At 50.6% G+C, this 14,837-nt stretch overlaps 1 protein-coding gene across 2 annotated transcripts in view; it reads left to right on the top strand.

Moving 5' to 3' along the window:
• The window catches only part of Sfxn5 (sideroflexin 5), a 115,583-nt gene that overhangs the window by 59,177 nt on the left and 41,569 nt on the right, over positions 1-14,837 (top strand). For both annotated transcript variants that reach the window (XM_004634085.2, XM_023718409.1), the window contains exons 7-10: positions 2,370-2,423; positions 3,342-3,398; positions 4,716-4,781; positions 12,783-12,873. In XM_004634085.2, coding sequence (XP_004634142.1) covers positions 2,370-2,423; positions 3,342-3,398; positions 4,716-4,781; positions 12,783-12,873 — 268 coding nt within the window. The remainder of the gene's footprint in view (positions 1-2,369; positions 2,424-3,341; positions 3,399-4,715; positions 4,782-12,782; positions 12,874-14,837) is intronic.

Below are 14,837 nucleotides of genomic sequence, written 5' to 3'. Positions count from 1 at the left end.
TAATATATGGAGAAATGCTGGAGAAATTCTCGGCAAAAATCAATCTCTTTTAGGAACATGAGGTTTGTTATAGCACTTGAGGTGCCACATGAACACCAGGCCTGTGTTAGGACAGGAGGTGGGGCCAGGAGGTGGGTGTGAGTGGTCCAAGAAGGTAAGGAGCTGATGGTCACAGAGCTGTGTGCTGCGCATGCTTGTGCGTGCGTGTGTGTGTGTGTGTGTGTGTGTGTGTGTAAATGTAAGCTGGATACTAGTGAAAACATTTTATAATACTTTTTAAAACTCATTCCATAAATAAAGCAAAATAAAGTGAAAATGAGACACAAAGGCACCTCAGAGGGGAAGATAGGGTTAAGCCAGGAGTGAGCTGTGGGCCCAGAAAATGACCCATGCGGGTCCCTGTACCCTTGGCAGCTGTGGTAGCGGAGAGTTGCCCGTGTCTGATGGTCACTGCAAGGAGAGCTGTAGGTAGATGGTCCAGGGTCTGCTGACCTGTTACTCTGACATATAATTTCTGACTGGAGACCAGAGAAAGTTCTCCCCGAGAAGATTCATGAAGTCCCTGTTGTACAGCGAGCAGTCCTTTGAGATGTGTTGTGTACGTGTACCAATTCTCCACAATGCGTGTGATCATTATGTATTGCAAACATGTACTCATGAAAATACAAAAAAATTTTCACTAAAAAGTACCATGGGGGTGGGGCCCATGAGCATTGGCCTGCTGAATGCTTGTGTGGAAAATGCAGGGAGCTCCCTGGGCAGCATCCCATGATGTCCCTGGTGGCCTGAGCACACTTGAGGGATGAAGCAAGTGTGCTGGGTGGTGAAGCAGCTGTATACCCTGCAGATTTACAGGAGGGCGTGACAGGTGCTGCACTAAGCAATGGGTGGCAGGATTGCCCCAGGCTTTCAGGGGTAATCAGCTATGCGCGTGCGCACACACACACTCATATGGGAGGCAGCTCCTCTCCCCATCACAATGAGGCTCTCTATTGACTTCACACCTTTTGCACAGAACCTGAGAACAGAATTTTAAACAGAGGTGAGACCTCAGAGGTCAAAGCCTTCATTCAGAGGGTAGAAAGCTAGAACCCCACAGGGGGTTGTCTTCCATCAGAGGCCACAAGAATGGAGCTGAAGCTGAGTCCCCAAAGACCCCCTGGCTTTCAGTCCAGCTCCCTGAGCTGCCACTGCAAAGACAAACTGAACATAAATCGTATTCTAAGAGAAAAAAAATTCACGAGACAGCTCCTCATTGGCGCTACAAAATGGCTTTACATTATATAATTTTATTCAAACTGATATGGGCCAATAAATATGTGTGTGTTTGCTGTCTTAAAACATTTTAATGTTTAAAACATGATTTACTAATGCTGCTGAAGATGTCTAGAATTTGATTTACTGCATAGTATTGAATGTTTATACTTCTTCCTTACAGAGATTCTTGCCAAAGAGCCATTTTATCTATAGGAATAATAAATAAGTCAATATGTGGATGGTTGTGCACATTTTTTTCCATATGCAGCGGTACTTAGTAGATGTTATTTTGCACAGTAATGCTTAAAAGGTAATCTTGAGGGACATGCATGGACCCCTGAAGTCCAAGGAATGGCCAGTATCGAGATCACAGCGAGTCTTGACTAAACCAAAAGAGCAGTGAGTGAGGCTAGCTCTCGGGTGCTACTTGGAGGTAATGGATCCACATGAGTGTGTCCACACCTAGCCTTACACATGTATCTGTTCATTCCTCCATTCCTTCATTCATTCCCTCAGCAACTATTTATTTAGACATCTATTTCCATTCAGTAGGTTAAACATGGTGTAAGGTATCACTTCACTAAGATTCCAAGACAGCAAAGTCCCCTAAATTCTACTTATAAGTCACTTAAAGCATTTGGAATAATTATTCTTTCATCCCCACAAAAATCCTCTAGGATGGCTAGGACCCAAAGCTGAGTGAACATGGAGGAGTTCCTTTGTTTATGAGTTTATTTTTATTGGCTCCTCTAAATTATGGAAAGAAGGCCTATCCCCTGCTAATAAGGAAAGAGAAATACTTAAGAAGAATATAAGAAAGTAGCCTGGGACGTACTCCAGAAAAATCCACCGTGAAGAGTCAGGCCATGCTACAGATTCCTTCATGCTTGGATACGTATATGTATGTGTGTTTGTGTATAAGCTATGTATGAGGGTTTTTTGGTACATAAATAGAATTAGGCTGAGGTATACTCCTGCATCTTGATTGTTTTCTTTGTACTATCACACCATGGGCATGGGTTTGCACAGGTATCATAGCTGTGTATCTTTTCTGTACAGAAGTGTGGAATATTTCTTTTGCCATCTTCAGCCTTGTTCCTCTCTTGGTCTAGGTTGTAGGTCTTCTCCTGCCCAACCAGACTCTGGCATCCACTGTCTTCTGGCAGGTAAGGGTTTCCAGGAGCAGAAGGCTCCCCAAGGAGGGATCCAGATAAATGACAGCTGGGAACTTCCTGCCTGCCTCAGAGTCTCCTGCCCTTTCCAGTCCCTGCTCTAGCCCAGACACCACTGGAGAAAATACCAAGACACCGACCTAGCTGAACAGGCGTCTAGCAGCCCAGCAGAGCCGGGACCATTATGGCACTCTAACCTTTGGATGGAGATGATGAGGGATGGGTGCCTTGCCTGGAACATGATGGCTTGTCAGTGGCAGTCCACTCTGCCTCTTGATTGTGTGTCTGGTGGCCAGCAATCTGAGGCCTACAGCCTCATTTTGACATCAGTTCACCCAAATCTGTAGGAGATTAAGCCACCCCTATCCCAAGGTAGTGAAGTGCATCACAGGTGATTGTCCTCTGTCCAGGAGAACAGTGCAGTTGTAGCTCCCTAAAAGCAGCTGAGGATGACTCTTTGTGTCTTTGTAGAGGAAGAGGATGAAAAGAAAAATCTGTCTTTTTGGATAAAATATTGGAAAAGCTTCCCTTTATAAAGCTGCTATGTATCTTATGCCTGGGCATTGATGAGGTGCACACCTGAGAGTTTGGGAAAAAGGGCAGGGCTGTCAACTACTCCACCTCTGTCCAACAAGCACTACATCGAAGGCGGTGTGGCAGAGGTGCTGGGGCAGTAGATCCACTGCAGGGGCTGGGCTGACTCCTGCTGTAGTTTGGCAGGAAATGAGGAGTTTTCTGAGACTCCATACTCCCAGTGCTAATGGTGGTATAGCCCTGGGCAGACTGGGTCCATTGGGTATGCTAGCCAGTGTGGTGGAGCTGGAGCCTGTGCTGTGTGTTTCTGGGGACATATGGCCTTCCAGGGATATAACCACACCTACCCTGATATCTCCTCTCCCTGCTGCCTTTCAGTGGCTGAACCAGAGCCACAACGCCTGTGTCAACTATGCAAACCGCAATGCTACTAAGGTGAGTGTCACTGCCCTCCACTTAGGGATGGGTCCAGACTGGGGTGAACCCACTGCTCCCCACATTGTGACATGTGGCTGTCCCTGGTGTTAGCGCTGCCTTCCTGTAGGACCTTCTTTACGCTGCCAACTCCTCTGGGCAGGACAACTGAACCAGCTTACCTGGCTAAAGCCAACTAGAGCCTCCAGGCAGGGCCCACCTGCTGGGGAGGCATTGTTGGCGTGAGGTGAAGGGAGCCTGTAAAGGAGGGTGTTGGGGGAGTCATGCGAGGGAGAATTCTTCTGGCTTAGAATTCTCACTTGGCAGCTCTTAAACTCAACTTGTGGCTTGAGATGCATGAGCGCCCTGGGCACTGAATCTCTCTGGGGTACACCAAGCTGCCTCAGAGCCCCCACTCCCCAACCGCTGTCCATAAGCTTACGGGCTGCTCTTGAGGCATAGGGGTCAGAGAGACCAGGCTCCTTTCCCCGCAAGTCTTCTGCAGCCTGGAACAAGCCCACGTGGACAGCTGGTCAGTCTTCTGTTGCCCAGAAAGGGCTGCTGGGTCCCTGCTTTGCTGGTAATGCCACCTCGCTCCCTGGTCAATTCTTTACTTCAATTGAAAGTCAAAGGGCAGGAAGAAGGAGTCCAGGTTCCTCTTGGGGGCTGTCAGTTTGTGAGAGGGAGGACCTAAGCATTTTCTGATGCTGGAGAAGATGGGGGGGTGCTAGAAGCTGGCCTAGGCAGCAGGAGCTTAGGGGTCATCCCAATACGCAGGATGCCTCCCCACTTCTGTGCCCACAAACTAAGCTTCACACGCATGCCTCTCTGCTGGGCTGGCGCCTATTTAGCATAAACCAAATGTCTCCAAGATGGCAGTTGCAGCAAAAGACATGTTCTCTCACTTTTTCCTCTTTCCTTAATTTTCCGTGCTAGAACTTGGGATCTATTTTTATATAGAAATACTGTCACCTATTGACAAGGGATCCCAGAAGCTGCCTATACCGAGGACACCTGTGAGAGCCAGCCAGTCACCAGCCTTGCCACTATGTGCCACCTAGACCGCTCCCAGGGCTAGACGCACACTAGCCTGCTTGCACGGGAGCTCACTGCCAGCCATGGGGAACCCGTTCTGGCCTGGCTATCCCTGCCTCCACCCAGCAGTCTGCTTGGGATTGCTAGATTAGGGTAGAAAGAGAGCACGCCCTTTTGCTCCTCCATGGATATTGCTGCCATGTGCCCGCACATTGGGAGCTGCTGGGGTGGTTTGCAAGGGGGGGAGCATGGAGTATTGGGTGCCCTGTGGGCCTGCTGGGCAGTTCTCCATCTATCTTCCAGCCTTCTCCAGCCTCCAAGTTCATCCAGGGTTACCTGGGAGCTGTCATCAGCGCCGTCTCCATCGCCGTGAGTAACTCCTTGACCCACCCCTCAGTCTACAGCTTTTGGCCCCACTCAGCACTGCAGGGCAGATCCTTGTCCCAGGGCCTGGACTAGAGAGGATGAAAGATAGGGTCCGTGGGAGCCATAGGGAGACGCTTGCTCAGCAAGATGCTTGTCACACTTGTGACAGCCAAAGTGCACAGACCCATGCTCCAGGGTTTGGAGGGAGGTGGAACTGTTGTTACCTCTCTTGGGCTCCAACATCAGCATATTTGCTCTCGGTCTTCCTGGAGCTGCTGGTCATGTTCAGGGACACAGTCCACATTGTTGGTCCATAGGCCGGCTCACCTTTGCTCCCAGTCATTCCCCCACCATGGCCGTACTCATGTAGTTATTGTCCAGCCCATCTTGAAGGTCTGCAGGCTCCTGCAGACAAGGACATTAGGCTCACTTTGAGCCTTCCTACAAATCTGAGTGTAGCAAATTTGTATATTGACTGAACAAATGTAGATGATTGATGGGTCCCTGTTCCCAAAGAGGGTAGAGAACCAGTGGTGTAGCTGGGGCTGGGCTCAAAGTTCTAGGACCTGGTCCACCCCTGATATCACCCCTGTGCCTGTGTGAGGCACTCTCTACATCTCTGCTGGGGTGAGCTCGTAGGGCCAACTCTAGAAGACAAAAATCTCCTTTCACACCTTCATTGTTTCATTCATTATACAATGCATTCATATAATTGGTAAGAAAAAGTTAGAAAATGCAAATCAAAGCACAAAGATAATAAGAGAATTCATATATTGGAATCTTTTGGTAAAACCCCCTTGTGCTATTAAATAAATATCATAATGGTACATGACTACATAATAATGTATTGTGTACCATAGCACACTCAATTTTGTTGTTCTTCTAAAGTAAAGATTTTGGGTTGCCCTGAAATGTCCTCACTTATTTCACTCCCACACAGACCAAGTCCCTTCCAAATGGCTGGTAGTGGTGCGTCCTGTCACAGGCCCAAGATCTCTTTCCTTCCCTAAACTCTTACATCTTGCTGCCAGTGGGAAGCCACATGTTGGCAAACTTAGGTAGATGGCTCATGAAGAGACTGCCACCCCACCCCATGGCCCTGCAGCGCAGCATGGGACTTACTTTTCTGGGAATCAGACAAATTGGAAGTTCCTCTGGGGGCTTGCTGAGAGGGAGAAGGGCTCCTGGGGATAAGAGGAGCTGAGCAGTGGCCTTCCCCGTGTCCCAGTCAGAAAACCCCTTTCCTCCTTGGAGTTGTACAGATAGAGGGTGAAGAGGGAGAGGTCACAGCAGGAAGGAAGCTGAGTGATCCTTAAGAGTCTGAAGGAAGGGGATCTCTGTCCTGACAGGGCTTCCTGCCTCCACAGGCCTGGTGCCCTAGAAACAAGAGTTCTGCTTCTGCAGAGAAGAACTGTGTCCCTAGTCCCCATCCTTCCACTGAGGAACCACAGTTGTGCCTTGCAATTACTTTCTAGGGCTGTACCTGGCCCAGATTGGTGGGTGGGGCTTCTAGACTGGGCCCACCAGAGTCACAATGAACTTGAGGTCTCCAGGGCTCCTAGAGCTGAGGTGTCTCCAGCAGGGCTAGGGGACCTTGCTCTGGGCTGTGCCACTGTGGAGTTGCCCTCCTCCCTCCTCCTTCCTCCATGTTTAGCCAGAGCCCTCTGAAGGAGGCTTTTCCTGACCACTCCAGCCCATACTGCTCTTCCCTGGCCTGAATCCAAGAAACTTTTGTGCTTCCCACACTTTCAGTTGTGCCCCAGTCCCTGTCCTGTTATTGTTCCACAGCCTGAGACTTGTCCCCGGCTGGATTACAAGTTAACCAGGGACAGGCCGCAGGTCTCCTCAGAGGGGAGCCCAGAACACTGCTCCATAAATACTATTAATTAGGCTGCTGATTGACCGCTGGCCTCAGGAGACCACCATCCCCTCCCATCCCAGCCTTAGCGGCGGCAGTGGCAGGTCCCTCCACCTGACATCTGCACACAGTTAGGGGCTCACTTGGGCAGATGGAGTGGAGTTTCTGACTTGGAAAATCTGCACTTCACTTGCTTCTCTTTTGTGTATATAAATCACAAAACCTCTAAAGAAACAGGCTTGATTTTATTTTCCTTTCCCTTGTTCTCTGGAACCCCAGGCCCTGCTGCCTCATTAACTGATCTCTGCTTCAATTAGTGACAAATCCCCTCCCAGGGCGAACCTGTTAGGAAAAGATGACCTGCAAACAAGTGTCACGGCCCCAGTGGTTGGCCTGGCTCTGGCATTAATTAAAATGAGTCCCTACAAGCAGGCAGCCTGGATGGGCTGACAGGCTGAGAGCAGGTTCCAGGGACCGAGGTGACAGGGGTGGAGGCCAGGCCTTGGGAAGCCAGTGTCTGTGGACCCTCCTGGAAGAGCTCCTGGCATTGACCAGCAGCCCCTCCCCAGCCCAGCATCCTCGGTGTGCAACCCCCGAGTGAAGCCTCATGCAGGCTCCAGGACCACCAGGGTTAGGAACCTTTCCATGAACCTCCTGAATAGATTTGGCAATGTCTGATTTCTTGCATGAGAATAAAAAAGAAATTCCGTCTTAAGTTATTTTTGAAATCTAACAGTTTGCTGTCTTTTAACAAAGGAAGCCTCTCTCTGTCCTCATTGTGTTTTTGTCTTGGAGTTTGTGCAGAGCATTTTTGTGCTCAGTCCTTGCTGGCTCCGTAGGGTGAGAGAGTGGGTGAGACCCCTGCGTCCTGCAGGGTCTGCTATGTGCGCAGCACCTGCAGGGGCTGGAGCCACAGCAGATGTGACCATCAGGGGCCAGTGGGGGAAACCGAGAGTACTGTGGTGTGGTCAGAATTATTCTGGTGACGTTGACACTGGGGTAGGATAGGACTGAAAGGGTACCTCCCTGTCACAGTCAGTGGGTTGACTTGTAGGACAGAGGCAGGGACAGTAGAGCTAGCTGTCACAGAGAATGGGTGAGAGGGCACAGGGAGCATGCAGAGGCCCACTGCAAGAGAGACAGGTCCCGGGTGCTGTTGAAAGCTGAATGTCTGCCATATGTGGAGCCCTTGGGAGGTGGTGGGGGCAGAGAAGTCGCGAGGGCCAGTAGGAAGTGCAGGTCGCACCGGGAGCCCCCCTTTGTTCCAGGGCTGGGCATGGAGGAGCTGGGCAGAATTGGTTGGAGGAGAACTGTTAGGCAGAAAGGATTTGGTAGGAACTGTATAGACTACTCATGGACACAGGGTCCTGTGTAGGGGTGGACCTGGGCAGGGGAGGCCTCAGGGTCAAAGTCCCGCATGAGCAATCCAGCGCTGCTTGGTGCAGCCAAATGAGAGATGCCTTGTTCCTTATTCTGTCGGCCTCAGCTGGCCAAAGTCTCCCTGCTGGGCAGTGCTGACATCCGTTTCCAAAAGTTCTGGGACTAAGTGGGCTCTTTCTATGGCAGTGGATGTCTATTAGCCTTTGCTACCAGACCCTGGAGGACAGGGAGAAGCCCAAGGGACCCTGGAGTGAGCCCTATACCTTCCCGTTATCCCTGCTAACTGGTGATTCCATGGCAGTTCACCATGTCCCCTTGATGATCAACCTGGCAAATAATCATAGTAATAGTACCAGCGGCTAACACTTCAGGAATACCTACACTGTGCCAGGCATTATTTAGATATTGTCCCCATTTTTCAGATGAGGAAACTTAGGCACAGGACAGTGCCAGTGACAGGAGCTACTGAGGCTTACTCACAAGCTCTTGTTGACACAAAAACCCCTTCTCCCTGTTACCCCTGTGGCATGAGGAGGCAGAAAAAGCCAAGCCGTGTTGCATCTTCTATGCCAGAGAAACTGATACCACGCCCTTGCTAGGCAGCTCCTTCCCAGGTACCCTGAGAGCAGCAGAGACAAGCTCTAGGAGGCTTCTCAGAACCTCTCTCCACCTGCAGACTCAGGCCTCCATTTGTGGTCAAAGTCAAATCAGCAGCAGTGTATCTCTGTCCCTGCTCCAGAGCATGCCCTGCCTCCTGTAAGACAGGCCCAGGCTGACTCTGTGGCGGAATGGACGCCGCCAGGCCCTTCTGTTCTTCTCAGGGCCTGGGGGAGGGGAACTCAGCACCTGTGAATTCTGGACCAGACTTGTCTCACTGCTTTCACTACAAGTGGCTGCTGGGTTGGAGGGGCTGTCACATGGACCCCATGGCAGGAACTGAAGTGTTCCAGAAGCCTGCAGATGGGATGTTGGCAGTGGCGAGTTTGGCAAGAAGGATGGCTCTGCATCTATTCTGGGGAGGACAAATTGCTGTCCCCTCTTCTATGGAAGGGTCTGATATAACTGGTTTCCTTTACACCGGTCTCTGTGGGGCTTGGTCCAGGGTTCAGGGTTCAGGGTTGGCTACTAGCAGACAAAGAACTGAGCCACACCTGGAGCTGACTGGTGCTTTAGCCTGTGCATAACTCTCGGCCACCTTAGCCACTTTGCTCCTGAGTCCATTTGTCAAGCAGCAAGCTGGAGGACCATTGACCTCCAGGAAGAGTCATGGGTCCACTGACAACCAAACTCAGACTACAGCGCACGCCCTCTGGTGGGCATTTTTGGTACTTCAGAGCCCCAGCCTTTGGCCCCCAGGACCCATACAAACCCTGAGGAATGAATATTTGGGCATTGTTAGGGACCACCCAAGAGTGGGTCTAAACTCTGACCTCATGCCATCGCTCCTGTCACGTATTCCCTCCTCACACGCAGTTCTCCTTTGTGGATCTTGTTTCTTCCTGCCTCAGAAGTCACTTGTTTTGTTCTAGGAGCATTTTTAAAGCCCTTACTCATTTTACCCTGCATTCAAATTCAGTGAGGAATGACAGAGACAGGCCCTGTGCCCTAGTACTGAAGATGTATTGGGAGACATGGGTCTTTTTTTTTCCCCCCAATATCTGGGATCAAACTCAAGACCTTGCGCTTACCAGGCAGGCGCTTAGGCCGCTAAGCTGTCCCCCAGCCCTGAGACGTGGGACTTTAATGAAGAGTTCACAGGTAAAAATGATTCTGTGCTAGTAAGTTTTGACCTCAGTATTATTTGGATTCAGAAATTTGTAAGATAAACAAATGTGTACTAAGAAACTATAATAGGCACATGCGAGAAAAACTTCCAGACTCCTCAAGACCGTCAAGGAGAGTCCCAAGCCAAGAGAGGCCTAACATCTAGGCTGAAAGTGAGGGGGTCCCAGAGGGACAGCGCTCAGGCCAGGAAGATAGCTCAGTGGAATAAGTGCTTGCCTGACAAGCCCAAGGTCCTGAGTTCAATCCCTGGTACCACCAAAAAAAAAAAAAAAAAAGAATACTATGCCAACCAGAGGGATCACTCAAAGGCGTGGGGTGAGGGTGGGGCTGGGAATTGGCTTATGTAAGGGATGGGGGGGTAGCCAGGTGCTGGAGCACTGCCTGAATGGTCACACAACACAGGTGGCTTCTAAGGTGTGAGTGCTAAGTAGGAATATCAGCATTCATGTCCAGGATAGGGAGCCACAGAGTAGGTGTGGGTCCAGAGAGGCTCTGGTCCAGGAAAACCTTGGTGTCTAGAAGGGGGTGCTGAGCTTGTATGGCTGAAGCAGAGCTTGACACCCTCCAGTTGGGTGGCATGTTGAGGCCCTAGGAAACAGAGGCTCCCCCATGCAATGGCATGGATGGCTGGAGCGGAGGATGCAGCTGGGGGAGACAGGAATGTAGCTGCTCTTGACCTAGAAGGATGTTGATATTCAAGGTTGCATCTCTGGCTGCGTAGCTCCTGACACTGAAGGTTTTGCTCATGACTCCTACCTTACCTGCCATTCTTGGAGCTAGTCAGCTCATCTTATAGGAATCTGCTCTTGCCAAGCAAGCAACCAGTCTTAAGTGGCCTTCAGACATCAAGTATCATTCCTTGAGAAGGGCAATTGGAGAGTAAATGTACATCAGGAATAAGCACTTCCTTGGCAAGCACAAGGGCCTGAGTTCAATCCCTGGTGCCGAAAAAAAAAAAAAAAAAGAAAGAAAGAAAGAAAGAAAGAAAGAAAAAGAAAAAAGAGTAAAGCTTTGGAACCAGCATGAATAGGCTGAGATGCAGCAAGACACAGGTATGTATCTGAGGACAGGCCAACATGCCCAAGCCCAAGCCCATGCAACATGGGGGGAGACTGGGCCTAGGAGTCCATGGAGAGACAGAGCAGTTGCCCTGCTCACTAGCCAGCAGTGGGCCTAGGGCAGGGATGGTGCTGACCCAGAGGAGGCCCCAACCAAGGTCTTCCTGCCCTAGCACCTTGGACAGCCACAACCTGGGAAGGAGCCCAGGATGGGCTGCAGACCAGCGGCTGGGTGTCCGTCTGTTCTGGTTCTTCAGGGCCTCTTGGCCTGTTACATTTGGTAAAGCCTATTAAAATTAAAAAGCAAAGTGGCTGGGGGCTCAGAATGCCAGCCCGTTTTCCCTGGCATGGTGGGTCCTGTTTAAAGGAACCAGCTGGCATTAATGGCACACAACTCATCATGAACAGCAGCTAGCGATCAGAAAAATCAGAGCTAATAATCAGGTTCGGGAAAGATAATGAGATATGGAACAGTCACTGCTGAGGGTCCCCTAGGGTCTGTTTTAACAGTCTCCAAATAAGCTACAAAATAGAAACTAACCAAACAGGGGCTCCATTTGGGCAGAGGGGGAAAACAAACAAGGTACAGATTTGCACAAGAATTCCTCGCGTGGCCAAGCACAAGCCTGGAGCCCATGGAACATCAGCTACAGCCTGAAAGGAGCCAGGGGCCTTCTCTGAGTGTTTTGCTCTCACTCTGACCACCAGGCCAGTGCAGATGCCAGGAGGAGGAGGAGGAGGAGGAGGAGGAGGAGGAAGAGGAAAAGGAGGGGGAGGGGGAGGAGGAGAGGGATCCAGGGTCAAGACTGTTTGCTACAAGAGGTGGCCTCCATTCCTCCTTGCCCTCCTGCCATACCTCAGCCTTGCCTACCCCTAAGAGGCTACCCTGGGGAAGGTTCCAGAAAGCTCCAAATCTCCAGAATGACTCCTCTGCCCTCCCCCACAGACTTCCTCATGTTTCCAGGGATGTATGTGAGGCTTTGAGCGCAAGCCTTCTGACTTCTGGCTGGTAGGGATGGGGCAGCTTGAAGGCTCTATCTTCTGTTTTCCACTCTTCTGAACCCCTGCCTCACGCGGGCCTTTGCCAGGGGGTCCCTTGCTGTGCGTGCAGTACCCAGCACAGGATCATTCCTTGAAAAGGAAGACAATTGGAAAGTAAGTAGTGAACAGTTGGGATGGAAGCTTTGGAACTAGTGGGCCTGGGTTCAAATCCTAGCTTCAGTGAGGAGGTCTCCCAGGCCTCTGCCTCCTGCAGGCTGTGAGCATTAGCGCCCAGCCACACGTCTCCTGGCTCTCTTCATGGTTTCCCTACCTGCACTTTATGTTTGGAGGCACGAGGGATATTTCTAAGTCTCTGTGAGCTGGAGAGATCTGGACATGGTGAGCTCCATCTGTGTGACAGAGCAGCAAGGGCCAGGGTAGCTGGCAGTGTCCCAGCCCCGCTTCCCTGCTTCCCGTACTAGTGAAGCAAGTCCAAGCTTCTGTGTGTCCCCAGCAGTAAAAGCAAGGATTGAACTCCAAACATCAGGGTGAGTCTTAGAACAGAGGCCAGGCCTCTGAAGCCCAGGCAGAGAATGCCTAATGACTTTCCCAGTGGTTGAGGTCCCACTGCTAGTGAGTAGTACTGGTGTGGAACTCAGAGCTGGGCCGGAAAGAACAGGGGTAGCCTGAGTTGGCTGTCACATTGCAGACATAGGGACCAGCACTGGCGCAAGCCCAGAATCTAGAGACTCAGGTAGCAGCAGATGGGCACAGTGTGGCCACGCAGGGCTGCACCCTCTTGTGTAGGCTGTGGGACAAGACTGCAGAGGGAGGATGACCCCTCTCTGCCCTCCCTCCATCCTGCCCCTTCCTCCCACAAGCTACCACAGCACCATATGCTACTTCTTCTTCTTCTTCTTTTTTTTGTTTTTTCTTTCCAAGGTGGGCCTTAATGTCCTGGTTCAGAAAGCCAACAAGTTCACTCCAGCTACCCGGCTTCTCGTCCAGAGATTTGTGCCATTCCCTGCTGTAGGTAAGACTTGCACATTGTGCAGACATCTCTGTGCCATGCATGGGTGGGGGCCGCAGGCTCTGTCCACACCTGTCTCTGTGCCTTCAGGCTCAGCTGGGGAACTGGAACAAAATGCGTGCAGGAGTAAGAAGGAAGACAGGGGCCCACTGGCCAGCTCTATACCAGTTTAGTACAAGGATTCTTAGCCTGGGGTCCCCAGGCACCCTAAGAATCAGTAGATAGTATACAGTGGATCTTATGAACTTGGAAAAAGTTACACTGACCTCTACCTAAAATTTAACATTTCCTTCTGCCATAAAAGTATCCAGCAAACCACAGTAAGAAGCAGGACCTCTGGCTCTGTCTCCAGTAGAAATGACAGATACTTTGATGTCACATCACAGTTATTACTCAGAGACCTTAAAATATCACTTATGCTCAACACTAATCCAAAATTATCACATTGAATATATTCTAGATCATATTTTTAATTCCGTACTTAAAAGCACATCTCTTAATCACAATTTGAAAGTTTTAGATAACTTGCTTCAATATAATCCTTTTGTAGGCCTGTGAGTTTTGTTTTATACATTTAGAAAAATTATTCTGTGAAGGGTGTGTAGGCCATAGGAAAGCGTCAGAGGGTTCCTCACAAAAGAGGGTTGGAGCTTCTGCTGGGTCCTGGGCTTGCTGCAAAGCCCAACCTGGCTTGTAGGAAGCCTGTACCTTAGGGAGAAATTAAAAAAAAAAAAAAAAAAAAAATCAATGCAATTCTCAGTTAAAAGAAATATATAAGCAAATGCTTAAATCCTAAGCCAGAGTTCCTACTAGCTGGTACCAGAAGACAAAGAGGGCCTGGACCCAGCTCAGGGCTCGAGAACCCCTCTCTTGTGCCAAGGCTGGATGTGAGGAGGCCAGAGTCACACCCAGCTTCGTGACCTTGACCCTAATCATCACCTGAGGGCTCAGCCTCTCCCCAGTCTCTAAAATGCAGACACCAGGCCCACCTCCTACAGATAAGAGCTCTGGGAGGAGCAAGTGAGGCCGTAGACCAGCTTCCATGATTGGCAAGTACTTTGGAAAAGGTAGGAGGTCTTTCCTGGGCAGCCCCACCTCCCTTGTGGCCCAGAGGCTCATAAACTCCTGGAACCAACCACCCAGCTGAGCCTCAGCCGACCCAGATAATTGCTATAGCAACTCCACACTTTTAATGAACTCCCAGCTATTTCTGTCATGGGCCATTAATGGAATAACTCTTTAGATCTGACTTTGTTACAGAACCTAATTGAGCAAACGTGGCTGCTGAGCTGATGTTTGTGGCCATTGGGGCTGGAGGGTCAGAAGCAGCCTGAGAAAGGGCAGCTTTTAGCCGCCCTGGACTGGACCTAGGACTGGCCAGAGATGTAATCTGTCCTCACACTGAGCTCCAGATAACAACTTTGCCAGGGGCCCATTCCAGGCCTGCTCTGCCGCCATCTTGCTGGGTGACCTTGAGGTGGTCTTAACTCTCTGCGATTCCTTCAGGAGGAAGGGCCCTCCTTTTGTTTGAGCCTTTCTGGCCTGCCCCTCTAGGGCTCCATCCAGATTCCTCTCATCTCAGCCATCTCTCACAAGTCCAGCCACTAGTGGGCATCTTGAGATTCCCCCTTCCCACCCCAGTTTGCAGCCCTGGGGGTCTTGGCTCACCAGAATCCTCTAGAAGCACATCATTTCTGCAACCCAGGCTCATCTGCAGCTGGGCACTCACTTACCAGCTCGCCTTGTCTGTGAGGATCTAGTGCTGATGTGCAGCCGTTCCCTCCCCCACCAGGCTCAGGGCCTCCTGGTCCTCTCCAGCCATCCTCCAGCCCCTGCCCTTGGTCTTCATGCACGTTATCCCACATGCCCTGGCCGAGGCTGAGCATCTCTAAGCTGTGCTGCAGCAGTGGAGCCTGTGCCCTGCTTGGCCTTCGCCCCTGTTTCTTTCTTTCTTTCTTTCTTTCTTT

The sequence above is a fragment of the Octodon degus genome, unplaced genomic scaffold (assembly GCF_000260255.1).
Source record: "Octodon degus isolate 3935 unplaced genomic scaffold, OctDeg1.0 scaffold00058, whole genome shotgun sequence".
NCBI classification, from domain to species: Eukaryota; Metazoa; Chordata; class Mammalia; order Rodentia; family Octodontidae; genus Octodon; species Octodon degus.
The sequence above is the reverse complement of the archived record's forward strand: the minus strand, read 5'-3'. Positions and strand labels throughout refer to the sequence as shown.